This window comes from Schistocerca cancellata, chromosome 2, assembly GCF_023864275.1.
Source record: "Schistocerca cancellata isolate TAMUIC-IGC-003103 chromosome 2, iqSchCanc2.1, whole genome shotgun sequence".
NCBI classification, from domain to species: domain Eukaryota; kingdom Metazoa; phylum Arthropoda; class Insecta; order Orthoptera; family Acrididae; genus Schistocerca; species Schistocerca cancellata.
Genome location: NC_064627.1, coordinates 10725837 through 10747561, shown reverse-complemented (window position 1 = coordinate 10747561; position 21725 = coordinate 10725837). Strand labels below are relative to the sequence as shown.

Below are 21725 nucleotides of genomic sequence, written 5' to 3'. Positions count from 1 at the left end.
ATGTAAGATTTAAAAGTTGCCCCCCACCCCACCCAAGGGGGTGAGGGCTACGGTGACGTGGAGTATCATTTGATGTCCCCATTTGAGCTTATGAACTTGTCTTACCCACTATTTTTAACCGATGTATAGTTTCCGAGAATCTCATCCGAAACTTCAGATGGACCGCCCTGTATTGTGCATTTCAGGAAGTACCCTTTGCACCAATGAATAATACAAACGACCAAACACAGACAATAACAGAAGTAGTGTGTGTGTGTGTGTGTGTGTGTGTGTGTGTGTGTGTGTGTGTGAGAGAGAGAGAGAGAGAGAGAGAGAGAGAGTGCCTTCTTTAGGTACCTAATGGCCAGAAATTCTGTCTCATAATTTTATAGTTAGTTAGTTTCATGTTCCGTGGATCATTTTGCGCAATGAATTGTAATGATGTTAAATGAGTCATTATACAGTCACATGACAAATTAATTTGTAAATATGGCGTACATGCTGAACATTTGTAATATTTTATTTTTAACATACAGATGTGCGTTAGTAATTCCTACCCATCACCTTTTACATGTTAAAATAATATAAATTCTTCTATGGAACAGAAAGAGTTGTCAAGGAGAAACCTTTTGGTTTCTTTTCAAATTTCACTTTGCAGTCTGTCAAGACATTTTATATCACTGAGTAAATGATCAAAAATTGTAGTTCCAACCTTTTTTACTGTGAAGTAGTAGTTAGGACTTCTTCAAAGATGCCTACAAGAAGAGCTTTGGCGAGCATCACATATCATTATTATAGCACATTTTTCAGCAATAAAGACCTTCCTTCTTAAAAATGAGTTACCCCAAAATATTATTCCATATCACATTATTGAATGAAAATATGAAGAACATATCAGCTTACTGATTTCTCTCTCCCAAAGATTTGCAGCGATTCTAAATGCAAATGTGTCTGAATTAAGTCGTTTTAGGAGTTCCAAAATGTGCCTTCTCCAGTTTAAATTCTCATCGACACACACACTTACGAATTTTGAAGTTTCCACCCTACACGTTATTTCCTCATCATGTGTTACACTTATCATTGGTTTAGTAAACCTAGATGTGCATGCTGTGACTTCTTAAAATTGAGGGTGAGACCTCTTGCAAAAATCTAGTTAATGATATTTTTAAGAACACTGTTTACCATTTTCTTCTGCGTCTGTACATATGCTCGGACTGATTACAACACTTGTGTCATCTGCAAAAAGTTGCAATTCTGCTTCGGTGAAAATATTTCCCCTCTGCTGTGAGGACTTTGCTCCTGTAGAAGTGATCTGCAGGTAGTACATTTTCGCTAGGCGACGGAATACAGCGTATCGAGTGAAAGTGTTTCGAGTGAAATGGTGAATTACAAGATCCTATTCACTAAAGAGTATTCCTGTACGATTCATTCATGTGTGCCGGATAAGGACGTGCAGTAACGAGATTATTTCGAGAGGAATTTCCCGATGTTCGTGTTCCTAATCAGAGTACGATTCATAGATTGATAAATAAATTTCGTGAAATGGGAAGTGTTCTTGACTGGAAATGTAGACAACCACATGCAGTACTCACAGAAGTAACACTTGATAGCATTGGGCATACTCTGGAAAGGTCTCCTAGAAAATGAGTTTGATTCTTTCTCAGCAAATGGGAATTTCCTATGGCTCTGTTGAAAGAGGAACAAGTTACAGCTCAATAAAATAACTGCAGTGCAAGAACTTAAACAGGGTGACTCTACAAAAATGTTGCAGTTTTGTGAACAGAGTTCAAATAGGGCGCATGACATAGAAATTGACCCCTCCTTTTTCAGACGAATCACGGTTCTACCTAAGTGGCTACGTTAGTTCACAAAATAATCATTACTGGAGTTTTGAAAAGCCTAACAAAAGGCACGAGGTACCTGCGCACGATCAGAAAATAGGAATGTGGTGTACTGTTAGTGGTGACACACTAACAGGCCTATTTTTTTTTTCCTCGAAACAGTTAATGGGGAGAGATATGTGGAAAAAATATTGTGGCCATATTTTGGCCAATTAACTGAGAGAGAACATGTTTTCGTGACCTTTCAACAGGACTCTGCAATGGCACATATACAGGAGATTCACGACGTGTTTCAAGATAGAACAACATATGGCCTCCTCATTACCCCCATTTAACACTGTGATTTTTATCTCTGGGTCAGGAGCACCAAAAAGTGAACGAATCAAATCCACACACTTAAGATCAACTTGAAACTAGCAACTACCTTCAGTTTGTATTTGTATATTTATTGATCCACTCAATCATTCAGTGTACATAAGTGTACAACATGATATGGGAGAAGTCAAACAAATGATATGAGAAGATATGAATATAACAGAGGGAAACATTCCACGTGGGAAAAATATATCTAAAAACAAAGATGATGTAACTTACCAAACGAAAGCATCGGTATGTTGATAGACACAGAAATAAACACAAACACACACACAAAATTCGAGCTTTCGCAACCCACGGTTGCTTCATCAGGAAACAGGGAAGGAGAGGGAAAGACGAAAGGATGTGGGTTTTAAGGGAGAGGGTAAGGATTCGCCTTCCCTATTTACTGTCATCTACCATACAATTTTATCCTGCCTATATAAATGACTCCTTACCCTCTCCCTTAAAACCCACATACTTTCGTCTTTCCCTCTCCTTCCCTCTTTCCTGATGAAGCAACCGTTGGTTGCGAAAGCTCGAATTTTGTGTGCGTGTTTGTGTTTATTTGTGTGTCTATCGACATACCGATGCTTTCGTTTGGTAAGTTACATCATCTTTGTTTTTAGATATAAATGATATGAGAACATATATAGATATAGCACTGTTTCTTGTTGTGTATATCTCAGTGAAGATATATTACCTATGTATTCATAGTAATACCAGAGTAAGAATAAGTTCAAATAATAATGTTGGTCATAATGAAAAAGCAAAAGTTCATTAATGGACTGTAGGTTGTTTCTAATGAAACAGTTTACTTTTTAAACATAATAAATATAAGACAAGATGGTGTCACGTATCGGTTAGTGGTAAATCACTCCAGTTCAAATTACGAAAATAATGGTGTTGAGTGTTACGTATGTGGAGAAAATGTAACGCAGGGACTCCACGTACATGTGAAGAAGCTCAACAGTGGGTTCATCCAAATTGTGTTGTCGCAGTCAGTTTAAATTACGCTCCAATCAATAAAATGTGTTTGTGTAGCGATCAGTGCAACACCATTAATGAACTTTTTGCGGCATAAGTTGCAGGCATTGAACAATGTGTTGTTACAACATTAACGAATGATGTGTGCCGGCTAAAATCTGAAGTAAACAAACTAAAAAATGCCTTCTCAGTAGAAAAAAACCAAGTCGGCGAACATAAAAGCAGCGGACACTCACTTTGACCTACTTTGTAACATGTCCTACACACCTAAAAAGGCTCATCGGGCAAAAGTTTCTACAGATAATTTTCATATCAAATTAAGTAATAGATATCAGGTATTATCAGACAGTACTGTAAAAAAAAGAAGTCATTGCGAATTCTCGTGAATACCTTACAGCAAAAGGTCTCAATGAGACACATTTAACTCGTTCTGGCAGCATAAAAAGTACTAATAGATTATATATTAGAAACAAATGTGATGATAAGGTGAACACTTTATTGCTGGGGAAAAATGACAGGGCTGAAAATCGGAACGTAAATCGAGAAAATATTTACTTATTCTCAGACAGTCATGGAAGAGGGCTAGCTGAAACACTGAAAGAAAAAATGTAAAAGGTAAATGTTACGGGTTTAGTGAAATGAGGTGCGCCTCTGCATTTTGTTACAAAAGATATCCACAAATACAAAGGCTCGGGTCCAAATAACTCATTTATAATAATAGCTGGAGCAAATGATGTTTACAAAAACGAAGCTAAACATGCAATAAGAGATCTGAAGAAAATGCTACAGTGTGTGCCAGCACTCAAAATAACTATTGTTAGTATTCCTGAGCGACATGACCTAACAAAAACATCTCGCGTAAATAAATAAATAGAAATTATAAATAGTAAAATTGAGAACATGTGCAAACTGTTCTGCAACGTTAGCCTTCTTATAGCTGCCAATCTATGAGAAGACTTCACAACGCATGGAATGCACAGCAACTGCAGTGGCAAATCTACATTGTGTGACTTAATACTGGAAAACCTACATCAATTCAATGAATCGCAATATCCACCAATAGCAGTAAGTATGGTGGAGCCTAATCTAGGATCACAGAATGGTACAACTGCAGTGACTTTGGATAAACTGAGAAACAATTCAAGTAAAGAAATTGACATAGATGATTTGTCAAGCTCAGCTTCTACTACATCAGCTGTCCCGTCAACAGTGCAAGTGTCACTAACTCCAGCTACAGCGACTACAGCACCGGAAACATTAACGTTAACTGCAGCAGGATCAACAACTGGACACAGTGCTCCATCAAAGCTACTGTAGTGTCACTGAGGCCTGCAGCAGTCTGCAATCAAAAGAGTGGAAGTGTCAACAACTCAGTGAAAGTGTCATCAATCAGAGGAGTGGAAGTGTCATCAACTCCAGATACTTCAACTAGAGCACCTGAAACATTAACTGTAGCAGGATAAACAATTAGATCACAGTGTTCCATCAAAACTACTGTAGTGTCACCACGGACTGCAGCAGTCTACAATCAAAAGAGGAGCTCGATGCCTAGAAAACCTGCTCTACTAAACAAGATTTTTTATGTTTTCGCAACAAAAAGGGGAAAACCGTGACTTAGGTAAGTCAGTCAGCAAAAGATCAATTATCTAATGAGCATGTGCAAAAACTCGCCCATCTTGAAACCTAGCAAGTAAACTAGAACCGTTGACAATGAATATTAGTGACAGTAATACTATTGATAATGCCGATATCCTTTGTTTTACTGAACACCGTGAAAGGAGTGTATCAATATGCTGAATCTAGATGGCTATCGTATTGCCTCTCACTTTTGTAGAAACAGTGTGCAGAAGGGTGGTGTAATAATATACATAAAAAAGAATATAATGTATAGATCTCTAAAGCTCACAAAGTACTGTTTCGATCAGCATTTTGAAGGTTGTGGCATAGAAATTAGCACCAATTACATTATAGTAACAGTGTATAGCGACCCATCAGGGGAGCAATGTATGTTCTTTAAGCAACTTGAATCTCTTCTATCCTATATATATTCAGAAAATAAAAATATTGTAGCCTTAGGAGACTTTAACATTAACTTTCTAGATTATGATAGTAGTAGAGCTGACATGCTACATATAATGAACACATACAACCTCACACCCAGGGTAGACTTCCCCACAAGGGTTACGAACTACTGTTCAAATCTTATAGATAATATTTTCATTGATGAGAATAGAAACACCAATGCAACAGTAAAACAAGTCCTAAATTGTCTTTCAGACCGTGACGGCCGATTGCTAACTATAAATGATATATGCCCACACGAGAAGGACAAAGTCTGTAAAAGGTCATTTAGGGTAATTAATAATGAAAATCTCATGATATTCGACAGTTATCTTCAACTCATTGACTGGAGCCCAATTTATAGAGCACTGAAAGTCAATGACAAATTTAACCTATTTATAAATGAATTTATGTGGCACTTTGAAGCTGTCTTCCCTCTAAGAACTGCAAAGAACAAGTACCAGAGCCATATCAGCAAACAGTGGCTCACAAAAGGAATAAAGACATAATGTAGGACTAAAAGACTGTTTTATGTTTCTCTCAGAAATACAAATGATCCTGAAATAAGAGCTCATTACAAAAGGTACTGCAAGATCTTAAATGAAGTTCTGATAAAGGCAAAAAGTATGTTCATCATATCAGAAATAGATAATTCTGGCAACAAAATAAAAACCATCTGGGGTAATATTTAAAGAGAAACTGCTAGTTATTCGAACGATGCAGGAAATATTGATGTTAGACATAATGGGAATATCATTGATAAAGGTGAAAATGTTGCAAAAATTTTCAACAAGCATTTTTTGACTGCAGCGCATAAGACAGGGTGTAAAGGTTCTATAAATGACGCTCTGAATCTATTACAAAGAAGTGGACTTAGCATGCCTCCTGTCACTGTTGAGGAAATTAAGAAGATAATAACGACCATGAAAAACAAAAACTCAACTGCTATTGATGGTATTTGCTCAAAGTGTTGAAACACACACACACATTTTCATTTGAGAAGTCCTGTGCCACATCTTTCATTAATCTAGGAATGACACTAGGAATTGTCCCTGATAGACTTAAATATGCAGTTGTAAAACCTTTGTACAAGAAGGGTGACAGAAACGAAGTAACCAATTATCATCCTATTTAACACTTAACTTGTTTCTCCAAGATTCTCGAGAAACTTGTACACAGAAGGACTCTTGAAAATCTTAGTAAATACAATTTTCTCAATAAAAGTCAATTCGGTTTCCATAATAACATCTCAACAGAAGATGCAATATATTCTTTCACCAATGCAATTCTTGAATCAATCAATAGAAAAATATCTCCATCTGAAATTTTTGTGAGTTTTCTAAGGCGTTCCATTTCGTGAACCGTGAGATTTTTCTGAGAAAGGTAGAATTTTATGGGTTAACTGGCGAAGCAGGGACGTGGCTTGCCTCCTATTTAAAGGATCGGAAACAGAAAGTCATGGTAAACGACACTAATGGGGAACCAGTGTCCTCTAGTTGGGGCACAATAAACTGTGGAGTCCCACAGGGCTCTATTCTGGGTCCTCTACTTTTCCTTATTTTCATAAATGACCTTCCAGTGTGTACAAGGGCTAAGGTAAAATTTCCTTTGTTTGCTGATGACATGACAATTCTGGAATACAATTCAACAAATACTAATCTTGAGATTACTGTAAATGCAATTTTTCAGGAGACCTTTAACTGGTTTACCTCTAATGGACTATCACTAAATTTTGAATAAACTCAATTGATTCAATTCCATGTGTTGTTATGTGGTCTGCAGTCCTGAGACTGGTTTGATGCAGCTCTCCATGCTACTCTATCTTGTGCAAGCTTCTTCATCTCCCAAAACTTACTGCAACCTACATCCTGAATCTGCTTAGTGTAATAATCTCTTGGTCTCCCTCTACGATTTTTACCCTCCACACTGCCCTCCAATGCTAAATTTGTAATCCCCTGATGCCTCAGAACATGTCCTACCAACCGGTCCCTTCTTCTTGCCAAGTTGTGCCACAAACTCCTCCCCCAATTCTATTCAGTATCTCCTCATTAGTTACGTGATCTACCCATCTAATGTTCAGCAATCTTCTGTAGCACCACATTTCGAAAGCTCCTATTCTCTTCTTGTCTAAACTGTTTATCGTCCATGTTTCACTTTCATACATGGCTACACTCCATACAAATACTTTCAGAAATGGCTTCCTGACACTTAAATCTATACTCGATGTTAATAAATTTCTCTTCGGGGAAGCGCTTTCCTTGCCATTATTGCTAGTCTCCTTTTTTACCCTCTCTACTTCAACCATCATCAGTTATTTTGCTCCCCAAAGAGCAAAACTCCTTTACTACTTTAAGTGTCCCATTTCCTAATCTAATTCCCTCACCATCACCCGACTTAATTCGACTATATTCCATAATCCTCTTTTTTGCTTTTGTAGATGTTCATCTTATATCCCCCTTTCAAGACACTGTCCATTCCGTTCAGCTGCTCTTCCAAGTCCTTTGCTGTCTCTGACAGAATTACAATGTCACTGGCGAACCTCAAAGTTTTTCTTTCTTCTCCATGGATTTTAATACATACTCCGAATTTTCCTTTTGCTTCCTTTACTGCTTGCTCAATATACAGATTGAATAACATTGGGGAGAGGCTACAACCCTGTCTCACTCCCTTCCCAACCACTGCTTCCCTTTCATGCCCCTCGATTCTTACAATTGCCATCTGGTTTCTGTACAAATTGTAAATACCCTTTCGCTCCCTGTATTTTACCCCTGCCACCTTTAGAATATGAAAGAGAGTATTCCAGTCAAAAGCTTTCTCTAAGTCTACAAATGCTAGAAATGTAGGTTTGCCTTTCCTTAATCTTTCTTTTAAGATAAGTCGTAGAGTCAGTATTGCCTCACATGTTCCAAAATTTCTACGGAATTCAAACCTATCTTCTCCAAGGTCAGCTTCTACCAGTTTTTCCATTCGTCTGTAAAGAATTCGCATTAGTATTTTGCAGCTGTGACTTATTAAAGTGATAGTTCGGTAATTTTCACATCTGTCAACACCTGCTTTCTTTGGGATTATTATATTCTTCTTAAAGTCTGAGGGTATTTCGCCTGTATCATACATCTTGCTCACCAGATGGTAGAGTTTTGTCAGGCTGTCAGTAGTTCTAATGGAACGTTGTCTACTCTCGGGGCGTTGTTTCGACTCAGGTCTTTCAGAGCTCTGTCAAACTCTTCACGCAGTGTCGTATCTCCCATTTCAACTTCATCTACATCCTCTTCCATTTCCATAATATTGTCCTCAAGTACATTGACCTTGCATAGACCCTCTATACACTCCTTCCACCTTTCTGCTTTCCCTTCTATGCTTAGAACTGGGTTTCCATCTGAGCTCTTGACATTCATACAAGTGGTTCTATTTTCCTGTAGGCAGTATCTATCTTACCTCTCGTGAGATAAGCCTCTACATCCTTACATTTGTCCTCTAGCCATACCTGCTTAGCTACACTCCTGGAAATGGAAAAAAGAACACATTGACACCGGTGTGTCAGACCCACCATACTTGCTCCGGACACTGCGAGAGGGCTGTACAAGCAATGATCACACGCACGGCACAGCGGACACACCAGGAACCGCGGTGTTGGCCGTCGAATGGCGCTAGCTGCGCAGCATTTGTGCACCGCCGCCGTCAGTGTCAGCCAGTTTGCCGTGGCATACGGAGCTCCATCGCAGTCTTTAACACTGGTAGCATGCCGCGACAGCGTGGACGTGAACCGTATGTGCAGTTGACGGACTTTGAGCGAGGGCGTATAGTGGGCATGCGGGAGGCCGGGTGGACGTACCGCCGAATTGCTCAACACGTGGGGCGTGAGGTCTCCACAGTACATCGATGTTGTCGCCAGTGGTCGGCGGAAGGTGCACGTGCCCGTCGACCTGGGACCGGACCGCAGCGACGCACGAATGCACGCCAAGACCGTAGGATCCTACGCAGTGCCGTAGGGGACCGCACCGCCACTTCCCAGCAAATTAGGGACACTGTTGCTCCTGGGGTATCGGCGAGGACCATTCACAACCGTCTCCATGAAGCTGGGCTACGGTCCCGCACACCGTTAGGTCGTCTTCCGCTCACGCCCCAACATCGTGCAGCCCGCCTCCAGTGGTGTCGCGACAGGCGTGAACGGAGGGACGAATGGAGACGTGTCGTCTTCAGCGATGAGAGTCGCTTCTGCCTTGGTGCCAATGATGGTCGTATGCGTGTTTGGCGCCGTGCAGGTGAGCGCCACAATCAGGACTGCATACGACCGAGGCACACAGGGCCAACACCCGGCATCATGGTGTGGGGAGCGATCTCTTACACTGGCCGTACACCACTGGTGATCGTCAAGGGGACACTGAATAGTGCACGGTACATCCAAACCGTCATCGAACCCATCGTTCTACCATTCCTAGACCGGCAAGGGAACTTGCTGTTCCAACAGGACAATGCACGTCCGCATGTATCCCGTGCCACCCAACGTGCTCTGGAAGGTGTAAGTCAACTACCCTGGCCAGCAAGATCTCCGGATCTGTCCCTCATTGAGCATGTTTGGGACTGGATGAAGCGTCATCTCACGCGGTCTGCACGTCCAGCACGAACGCTGGTCCAACTGAGGCGCCAGGTGGAAATGGCATGGCAAGCCGTTCCACAGGACTACATCCAGCATCTCTACGATCGTCTCCATGGGAGAATAGCAGCCTGCATTGCTGCGAAAGGTGGATATACACTGTACTAGTGCCGACATTGTGCATGCTCTGTTGCCTGTGTCTATGTGCCTGTGGTTCTGTCAGTGTGATCATGTGATGTATCTGACCCCAGGAATGTGTCAATAAAGTTTCCCCTTCCTGGGACAATGAATTCACGGTGTTCTTATTTCAATTTCCAGGAGTGTATTTTGCACTTCCTGTCGATCACAGTTTTGAGACTTTTGTATTCCTTTTTGCCTGCTTCATTTACTGCATTTTTATATTTTCTTCTTTCATCAATTAAATTCAGTATTTCTTCTGTTACCCAAGGATTTCTACTAGCCCTCGTCTTTTTACCTAGTTGATCCTCTGCTGCCTTCCCTACTTCATCCCTCAGAGTTACCCATTCTTCTTCTATTGTATTTCATTCCTCCATTCATGACAATTGTTCCCTTATGGTCTTCCTGAACCTCTGTACAACCTCTGATTTAGTCAGTTTATCCAGGTCCCATCTCTCCACCTTTCTGCAGTTTCTTCAGTTTTAATCTACAGTTCATAACCAATAGATTGTGGTCAGAGTCCACATCTGCTCCTGGAAATGTCTTACAATTTAATACCAGGTTCCTAAATCTCTGTCTTACCATTATATAATCTATCTGATACCTTCTAGTGTCAATTCCATACAAGCCAAAATATCGAAGGTGAGATTAATGCTAAATACAATGATGGGAATTTAGCAAGAGTGGCGTGAACAAAGTTCCTGGGTCTACTTGTTAATAGCAATCTAAACAGGTCCTTACACATTCCTTACCTGTATAAAAAACTAAGCTCAGCAATTTATGCTATTCGTGCGATTGCTTCCTTCAGTGATTTAAATACTTTGACAGCTACGTATTTTGGTTATTTTCATGCCCTGATGGCCTATGGAATTATATTCTGGGGAAACCAGCCAAAGGCAAACAAAATCCTCTTAGCCCAGAAAAGAGTCATTAGGATTCTGTGTGGTGTCAATTACAGACATTCCTGCAGGAAACTCTTCCAAGAGCTGAGAATACTCACAACAGTATCTCAGTACATTTTCTCTATCATGTGTTTCTTGTGTAAAAACCATTCCCTTTTTGAAATGAACAGCATGTATCATAACTATGACACTAGGGTAAAAAATGATCTACATCTTGAACAAAAGAATCTAAGTATGGTACAAAAAGGAGTACACTACTCTTGCATAAAAATATTTAATGCTCTCCCTCAGGCAATAAAAATGTCAGTTACTGATCCACCTACTTTTCAAGATCAACTTAAACAATATCTTCTAACTTAAACCATTTGCTCACTGGACGAATTTATGTACGAGAATATGTGAATTGATTTTGATCTATTGTAAGACTGTTCAACTTAATTTGTAACTTTTTACAAAAAACAATTCTTGTAAACATTTTTTTCTATGAAATATATTATTCATTGTACAGCCTATTACTATAAACGAATGTCTATAAATCTATGTATATGACACGCTCTACATCCAAGCAATTTATCGCTAATGGGTCTACAGAGCACGAATGAAATAAACAAATAAATAAATTCCTCAGAGGGAACTGAAGAGTGTAATGAACAATTTCCTATGCAGGTGTCAGAAATACTTGAACAATGCATGGAGGCAGTTCCAGGATCTTCTTGCTTAGTATAAATGAGTAATTTACTTCTTTATTATTTTAGAAATAAGTTACACAAGAAACCATACTGTCCTTTCTGCAGGCCTCCCGTCACCTGTGCCGAGGGCACAGCGGCTGGCCTCGCCAGCACCGCACGCTGCAAAAGGGGTCGCATTCATAACTGATCGCCCTGTACGAGGAACAGTAGTGAACCTAAGAATGAGCCTTGGGGACCCCATATGTGACTTCTCCCCTTTCAGAATAATGTCCCTAGGCTACATTGTTTGAATTACTAAGTACAATGTTCTGCATTCTTTTGGTTAGACATGGTATTATCCACAGGTTGGCTATACCATCAATCCCATAAAACTTCAATTTCTCTATAGGAATACTGTGATTCACAGTCAAATGCCTTAGGTAGGTCACATAAAATACCAACGGTATTATTTTATTATTTAATGTTTGTAAAATTTGATGAGTGAACATGTAAACTGCATTTTCAGTAGAGCACGTCCTCTGAAACTCAAACTGTGATTTTCTGATGATATTAGTGTTTCTCAGGTGAGATACTAATTTAAAATATATCACCTTCTCAAAAAATTACGGAAAATGATGTCAGCAGTGAAACAGGTTAGTAGTTATTGACATCTCTCCTATCACCTTTGTTACATAGGGGTTTGACAATGGCATATTTCAGTTTCTCTGGAAAAATGTCTCGAGTAATGATGCATTATGTATTTCAGATAAGACTGGGCTAATTGTATGGGAACTAATCTGCATTTTTCTATTGTAAATACCTTAAAAACAGATGAGCTTTTACTTCTGAAAGAATGTATAATTTTCCTAATTACAAAAGAGAAGTTGGTGATACAATCATATGATTAAGTTTTATGGTTGTTGCTTTTTCTATTGAACTGATGGTCCCTATAATTTCTACTAGATTTTTGAAATGACTATTGAATATATTTACTAGCTATGACTCATAATTTATAGCCCATATATTCAATTCAACAGTGGCATTATTCTTTTTCTTGGCTGACTGTCCTGTCTCTCATTTCACTACAGTCCACATAGGCTTAAATCTATTGTTGGAAGTATCAAATTGTGGCATTACGAGTAAGTGTACGTTCCTTGACTTTTTAATAATTTTTCGTAGAAATTTTGAATAGTTTTTGTAGTGTGTGGCTACCTCAGGATCTCTATTTGTTGTTGCCAACAGATATATTTTCCCTTTTTATTTCACAAGTTACTTTACTCCCTTTAGTGATCCACCTGGCCATTTAATGTCCTCTGCGATTAGTTTATGCGGAAAGCTATTTTCAAATAACGATATGAATTTGTAATGGAATAGATTAAATTTTATGTTAGCATTTGGTTCATCCCAGGGCATCTCTTGTAAACTATTCCTAAAAACATTTATCCTGGAGTCATTAATTATTCTAACTGATTTCCACTAATGAGTATCCAAACAATAAAGCAGTATGTTATTTATCCTAACTAACTGTTGATCACGATCAGAGAGAGCATCTGAATAAACAGTTACTGTCTCGCTTTGTGATTAAATGTGCATCATGATCAGAGAGAGTATTTGCTACTGAGTAAACATTTATTTTCTTGCTTTCAGCAAATAAAACATTATCAGTTAGGATTCAGTTGTTAATTACTGAGATCAAATTGTAGGTTCCAAATAATTTTTGCTTTATAAAACGTACAGTAAAGTCGCCATAGACCGATTGCTGCTCTCAGACACAAAGCACGGTAAGGAATGCAGATTCGTTATAAACACATCAAACTTCCCATTCAGGGATCTGTTGCAGTTACAATTAAAAATGAACTATTTTTCAGTATTAATTCATAAACACACAATTCTACGTGATTACTTATCACTACAAAATCTACTCATCTCAATGTTTTTGAGCTCATGTACTGTCTTAATATGTGTAACAGTTTCTACTTTTCCCATATCAGTTCTGCACGAGCAAGCTGCTAGAGTGTTATCTTTTCTATCAAAGTTATCTAACCCAGTGGCTACTTGATGCTCAGATAGGCACAGGTAGTCTATCCTTTCAGAGCTCTCGAAATTTTCCAGATGTATAAGATGCTCTTCTACCTGACGATTCAGTTCTCTAATACTTTGACGGAATAAGCTAGCCTTATTTTTCTGTGCACTTTTAAGCATTTTGTGTATTTCTTCCGTATTTTTTCTTATTTCAAAATAGTGTGCTCGAATTACGATTCTAAGCTAAAAACCCATAATACTTCAATTTATCTAGCAGAATACTGTGATTCACACAGTCAAATGCCTTAGGTAGATCACAGAAAAGCCCTCCTGTATATTTTCTGTAAGACGTTCAGCCAACCTATCTTTCTCCATCTCTCAATTGCAGCAACAGGCACTGCACTCACATTAGATTTTATTTCAGTTAGCAACAGCCTGCTCAATTCAGTGTTCACACAGCTCACAGCCTAAAGACAGCGTCAACCCAGAACTGGTCATGGAACTGTACAAACTCAAACTATTGTTTGCAGCTCATCTCTGTCTTCAAGCAGGCTGTTTCCTTTTAATAATTCTGATAATTACTGTAATGGCTGCTTTCTGAAAGTTTAGACCTGCAGTTTATATTTCAGCGTTAAACAAAATGGTGTAACCTTACTACCATAATGGAAAAATGCACTGTGCAATTTTGAATAACCGCGATGGAAGGATGTGAGGTAAGTAAATGAGGTTTTTTTATAATATTAGAAAATATTTCTTTTAATATATAAGTGGCTTATGAACAAAGGGAACAAGAATGTATTTCCAAATGTTTTGCATATTCCTGACACAAAAGTGACTGGTGTCCATTTTTATGTAAGCAGAGTAGGTCGAGGTTTCTCGAGTAGTGGAAACGTGTGAGTTACAGACGTGAATAAAGCATAAAATATTAAAGCTGTGAGTCCAACATACTATTTCTTGATCACTCCTTTATGCTAATTCTCTACCGTTTTCAGATGAAGTATTAGTGGTGTCCTGCTTGACCCAGCCAAGTCATTTAAATACCTGGGCATCATGTTTCAAAGTAATATGAAATGAAACTGTGGTAGGAAAGGTGAATGGACAGTTTAGGTTTACTGGCAGAATTTTAGGAAAATGTGGTTCACATTTAAAGAAGACGAGACTGCATTTAAGACGCTGATGTCGCCCCCCCCCCCCCCTTGAATACTGCTAGAGTGTTTGGGATCAGTACCAGGTTGGATTGAAGAAAGACACAGAAGCAATACAGAAGTGGGCTACTACACTTGTTACCGGTAGGTTCGAACAGCACGGTCTCAAGTGGGAATCCCTGGAGGAAAGGCGATGTGTGTTTTTTTTTTTTCTCCCTCTTCAAGGAATACTATTGAGAAAATTAAGAGAACTGATATTTAAAGCTGACTGCTGAACAACTCTACTGCCACCAACAAACCCTGCACACAAGGACCGAGAAGATGACGCACGAGAAATTAAGGCTCATACGGAGGCCTATAGTCAGTGTTTTCCCCTTGTTCTATTTGCGAGTGGAATACAGGAGAGAATGACAAGATGATATCAAATTGCAACGGAATGTTATCAGAGACGGGGGAAAAAGTTTGGCACGAGAAAACAAATAGTGTGAAAATTGATCAATAGATGGTGCTGTATGTGTCAGAATATGTAAATGAAAATGCCTGTCACACGGCCCATTGAAGTTGGTATAAAAATACACGGCTTTTCCTCCTTTCGCATCTGCATCGTTTGCCATGACTGTCAGGATCGTGCAGGATCGTGCTCTGCTTGTAAAACTGTATTACAAGAATGATGGCTGTGCACACATTGCTCTGCAGAAATTCTGGACACTGAAGTGTTTGAAAAAAGGCACTGGTCCAATGACTGCCATGGATCTGGAGAAAATGAAATTCGAAAAGATTGGTAGAGGTAGGAAACAAATTGATTCGACATCTGTGGAAGCAGTGGCCAAGCAGTACAGGAGTGTAGTGCACGGAGAATTGCCTGAACACTGGACATACCCATGAGCACGGTGTGTAATATCCTACGAAGCATCCTTCTTTGTTATTCATTCAAAATTACCCATATGCATGAGTTGCTTCCTGTTGACCTGCCAGCAAGGGAGACATTTGCTTTAGAATTTCTTGCGCTCACGGAAGTGGACAATGACTGACCGTGGAAGATTTTGTGGACAGACGAAGCCCTGACAGGTTATGTCAATACACAGAATTGTCGAATATGCGCAATGGAAAATCCACACGCATATCAACTGGTACCACATCATCCTGAAATGGTCACTGTACGGTGAGGGTTTACGGCATCACTTATCATAGGGCCATATTTTTTTCGGAGAGACAGGTACTTCCAGTCCTGTTACCTGTACCGTCACTGGTAAGCACTACGAGTGTCCTTTGTGCAACCACGTCATTCCAGTTCTCCGACAGTGTGGCTGTGTGGATGGGATCATTTTTATGCAAGATGGCGCACCTCCACACATTGCAAATCCAGTTTAGCAGCTGCTGAAGTGCCATTTCAGAAATGCTAGAATTATCAGCCACCGCTTCCCTACAGCCTGGCCGTCCCGATTACCTGACCTTAATCTGTGTGACTTCTGGCTGTGGGGCTATCTGAAAGACATTGTGTTCAGTATTCCGATTGCAAACATGGATCCACTGAAGGCACACACAGTACAACACATTCTGAACATGACCCCAGAAACATTTCGATCAATTGGGGAACATGCTCTTTCTCAATTTCAACTTTTTGCAGAAAACGGCGAACAGCGTAGTGAACATGTTTTGTGCCAGTCACACGGAAATTAATAATCTGATCTGATTTTGATTGATGCTTTTTATGTGGCTTTAGGCCTGAGGATAGTTAAAAACAAATGTGATTGATGCTTTTTATGCAGTTTTTGGCCTCAGGACAATTAAAAATCAATGTGAGTAATGTTCTTTATGTGGTTTTTAGCCTCAGGGCAATTAAAAATCGATTTTCCAATCCACTGTGATACGACCTTGCCATGGTGAACTTGTCGTAACTAACAGTATCACACCTGTACACCCATGCACACTGGGTAGTACAGTTTGTTTAACATCAAACATACACCTTAGGCATCGTTGTACGATTCATTTGTCATCTGTAGTCGACCACTACTAATAATTTTGTCACTTACAGCACCATTTATTGCGACATTTTGTAACTATTTATTTTTCTTCTGCCATACGTTTTCCCCCTTCTCTGATAATATTCCGTTTCAATTTGACGTCATTCTGACCAGTGGTGTTATTTCTACAGTGGTTTGAAAGTTTAACTTTAATTATAATCACCCTGTATTTTCCAGTGCGAAAAGTCTACAAGAATCAGTTGTGAAGATTAGAGAGACATGATCAAATACTATAAATAAAGCTAGCCCAATGTTATCCCCCCCCCCCCCTCTCTCTCTCTCTCTCTCTCTCTCTCTCTCTCTGTGTGTGTGTGTGTGTGTGTGTGTGTGTTTGAATTATACAAGACTGAGGAAAAAAACAACAAATCAGGTATACCAACACCAACACTTTCCATTACCATATCTTTGCGTGCAATAATTTAAATCCAGATTTAGGAACTTCACTGTCCCCCCTTCCCTCCTTCAAATCAATGTTGGGACCATTCTTTCAACATCACTACAGTCGAGTTCTACCATTATCACCATCATCGTCGTCATTATAACAATAATATTTCACTGTTCAAGGACATCAGTGTACACAAGAGAGTGTCACACAAGTAACGTATATTAAAACTAATACAGTTCCTACTGTGAGAGAAGAAAGAATCACAACGAGGAGAGAGTTGTGTGTGCCTCGGCACTCACCGGCACTCCCTGCTGCAGCAGCCTCTCGGCTCGGGCAGCGGGACCGCCGAGCTCCGAGGAGGCGAGCGAGGACGAGGAGAGGGAGCAGCGCGGGCTGGACGAGAGCGCCCCCGGCCCCCGCAGCCCCGCGCCGCCGCTGCTCGGCCCCAGCAGGTGGTAGCCGGACGCCCGCCCGCTGTCCAGGCTCGCAGTGCTGTGGCGCGACCCGGAGCCCGACCCGGAGCCCGAAGAACCCGGACTGTCTCTCCCGGGACTCTGCAACGCGTGTTCCAAATTACCACTCTCCGAACAGCACGACACTACTTATACATTCGGTTAACACCCTCGGAGGCTCATTAAGTATACCTCTACATAATTTCTCTGTATTCTAATAAAAACATTTCATTGTTGTTTTCCTCTAATTTTTTAAAAAGAATTGCCAAATTTACCAAGTCAAGTTAGCCTTCTCCTCCTCATTATTACTACTATTATTATCTTAAAAATAAGAAATAATTCATTCGTAGGAATTGTAGTCTTCATCTCACCTGTGTCATGTCAATTCCTTGATCTTCCTGAAGAGACATCTGGTGGTAGTAGGCTGCACTCTTGCCAGAATGCATTAACTGTGTGTACTGAACACCCTGCAGATGTCACAAAAAAACACAACTACAGTCATATTTGTCGAAATTGCAGCAAATGAAACAGTACAATTTAATGATATCTTTGAAGTAAATAAATGGTTGTCATATGCTCTGAATTATTCATGAAAGTGAATACTGAGCTGTGAATAAACTGATACATAATATTTGTGTGTTCTATTTCTCTCTCAACAACACCAGTATAACATTTTTATGCTGTTATTAGTATACTTTGGCACACAAATATAGATCATTTAACTTCAGCTGAAATCTGCTCTTATGAAACTTTGTTGGTCTGAAATGTAAATGTGTTGGAACTAGTTTATATCAAATGTGACTCACCTGTGGACCTGGGAATGTGAAGGCGGGGTACGAAAACTGTGCTCCGGGTGATTTTCCTGTCAGTTCGTATACTTCACTATGGTCACATGCCTCTGAAAATAAAGATTCTAATTAGAAACAGTTAAACTTAATTAGAAATAGCTATCAGTACATCAAAATAAAATCATCTTAAACACACCGGGTGAAAGAGAAGTGACACACTTGAAAACAACCACAGTGTGCGTGTCTTAATCAAAACTTTAATGATTGAGCAGTAAGTTTAATGAACTCAGAGACTGTCACAAATAAATCTTTGTCAAAAACACACACACACACACACACACACACACACACACACACACCTCATTTGTGTGTGTGTGTATTTTTGACAAAGATTTATTTGTGACACTCTTTTTGTAGCGCCTATCTGCGATTCAGCATATGGTGAGTGGCAACTTTCCTTTTCGTAATACTGTTACATTCCATCACGAATTTTCCATTGATTAAATGAACTTTGAAGAATACTAATACGGTGGCTTACGCACGTGAGCAAATAATGTTTCATTTCATAAAGGAACAATTATTTTTGGTAATGGCTAACTATGGAAAGCACCTCATGTAGCCGACAGTTGACTGAATGATTTCTTCCTGCAGAATGTGCTGTGACTGCTTCAGCCAGCTTGCGCATTGGTCAATGTGGGGTACCTGAAGTACTTCCTCTCATTATTTATTCAAACATACGCATTACATCTGCATAAATACTCCTTTTAAGTACTGTGAAGTGCACGGCAGTGAGTACCAGTTATTAGAGCTTTTTCCGGTTACATTCACATATGGAATACAGGGGGAATTATTGCTTAAACTCCTCTGTGTTTGCTATAATTAGTCCAATTTTTTCTTCGCTTTCGCTACATGAGTGATGCGTAGAGAGGTTGTGGTATATTCCTGGATTCGTCATTTAAAGCCACCTTCTTTGAATGTGTTCAATATCTCTTGTTAGGCCTATTTGTTATGTAAGCAATCTCCTCTGCATCCTGACTGCAACTGGTGAACTGAAGTCTGCCATCCATTTACCTGTGACCAAGTCTATCCGAATAGTCAATTTTATATCCCTGATAATTCATTGATAATGTAGCCATAAGATACTACATTTTTTGGGTTTTACGAAGTACACAATTTTACATTTCTGAACATTTAAAGCAAGTTGCCAATTTTTTCACCAGTTCCAAGTTTTATGAAGATCTGACTGAATATTTGTGCAGTTTTTTAAGACTGTGCTTCATTATAAATGACAGCTTCATGTGTAAAAAGACTGAGGTTACTATTATTGCTTTCTGGAAGGCCATTAATATTTGAGAACATGAAATAGCAAGGGTCTTAACATATTTTCCTACGGCACATCTGAAGTTACTTCTACATAAGCCGACAAGTCCCCATGCGTGATAACAAGCTGTGTCCTTTGTACTCCGTGACGGGAAATCCTTAGTCCAGTGATCTGACTCGCCGTATGATCGTACTTTTGACAATAAGCGTAAGTGTGGTACTGAGTCAAACGCATTTTGGAAGTTAAAAAATAGAAAAAAAAGTGCAAGTGGGTTTCAAACTATCAATGTTTTCAAAATCCACGCTGGTTGGCATAGAGGAGGCCATTCTGTTTCTCAACACCACTTACGGTAATATGTATACCACTGATCTTTGCAGTGAGGTGAGAATTAAAAAGGAACAATACTTTCGAATTTCCTTTTGTAAAGGAACATTTTAAATCAGAGTTAAGCATTCCTGCTTTTGTTTTGCTGCCCTCAATTTCAGTTCCTGTCTCGTCCACGAGAATTCGACAACTAACTTTGCTGCCACTAACAGCCTTCTGAGAGATTTGGATAATATTAGTCACTGAAGGCTTCATGCATTGCCCTCTTGACAACCAAATGTGTTTCATTCAGCATCTCTGTATCTGTGGTCGTATGTTTTGTGCAGTAGTCTTCATTTATTTAGATTTTGCTTTACCGTGACTGTATACAGGGTGGTCCATTGATCGTGACCGGGCCAAATATCTCACGAAATAAGCGTCAAACGAAAAAACTACAAAGAACGAAACTTGTCTAGCTTGAAGGGGGAAACCAGATGGCGCTATGGTTGGCCCGCTGGATGGCGCTGCCATAGGTCAAACGGATTTCAAATGCGTTTTTTTTTTTTTTTAAATAGGAACCCCCATTTTTTATTACATATTTGTGTACTACGTAAAGAAATATGAATGTTTCAGTTGGACCACTTTTTTCGCTTTGTGATAGATGGCGCTGTAATAGTCACAAACATATGACTCACAATTTTAGACGAACAGTTGGTAACAGGTAGGTTTCATATGACTCTCAATTTTAGACGAACAGTTGGTAATAGGTATGTTTTTAAAATTAAAATACAGAACGTAGGTACGTTTGAACATTTTATTTCGGTTGTTCCAGTGTGATACATGTACCTTTGTGAACTTATCATTTCTGAGAACGCATGCTGTTATAGCGTGATTACCTGTAAATACCACATTAATACAATAAATCCTCAAAATTATGTCCGTCAACCTCACTGCATTTGGGAATACGTGTAACGACATTCCTCTCAACCAGCGAGTAGTTCGCCTTCCGTAATGTTCGCACATGCATTGTGAATGCGCTAGCGCATGTTGTCAGGCGTTGTCGGTGGATCACGATAGCAAATATCCTTCAACTTTCCCCACAGAAAGAAAGCCGGGGACGTCGTATCCGGTGAACGTGTGGGCCATGCTTCGACGACCATTCCACCTGTCACGAAATATGCTATTCAATACCGCTTCAACCGCACGCGACCGAGCGAGGTGGCGCAGTGGTTAGACACTGGACTCGTATTCGGGAGGACGACGGTTCAATCCCGCGTCCGGCCATCCTGATTTAGGTTTTCCGTGATTTCCCTAAATCACTCCAGGCAAATGCCGGGATGGTTCCTCTGAAAGGGCACGGCCGACTTCCTTCCCCATCCTTCCCTAATCCGATGAGACCGATGACTTAGCCGTCTGGTCTCTTTTCCCCAAACAACCTAACCCAACCCAACCGCACGCGAGCTATGTGCCGGACAGCCATCATATTGGAAGTACATCGCCATTCTGTCAAGGAGTGAAACATCTTGTAGTAACATCGGTAGAACATTACGTAGGAAATCAGCATACATTGCACCATATAGATTGCCATTGATAAAATGGGGGCCAATTATCCTTCCTCCCATAATGCCGCACCATACGTTAACCCGCTAAGGTCGCCGATGTTCCACTTGTCGCAGCAATCGTGGATTTTCCGTTGCCCAATAGTGCATATTATGCCAATTT

At 39.9% G+C, this 21725-nt stretch overlaps 1 protein-coding gene across 8 annotated transcripts in view; it reads right to left on the bottom strand.

The window, feature by feature from the left end:
• LOC126161301 (caskin-2) overlaps nucleotides 1-21725 on the bottom strand; it is a 1090260-nt gene that overhangs the window by 31470 nt on the left and 1037065 nt on the right. For all 8 annotated transcript variants that reach the window (XM_049917047.1, XM_049917045.1, XM_049917052.1 and 5 more), the window contains 3 exons: nucleotides 18398-18489; nucleotides 17963-18058; nucleotides 17439-17693 (listed from right to left, as the gene is read on the bottom strand). In XM_049917047.1, the coding sequence (XP_049773004.1) occupies nucleotides 17439-17693; nucleotides 17963-18058; nucleotides 18398-18489 (443 nt within the window). The remainder of the gene's footprint in view (nucleotides 1-17438; nucleotides 17694-17962; nucleotides 18059-18397; nucleotides 18490-21725) is intronic.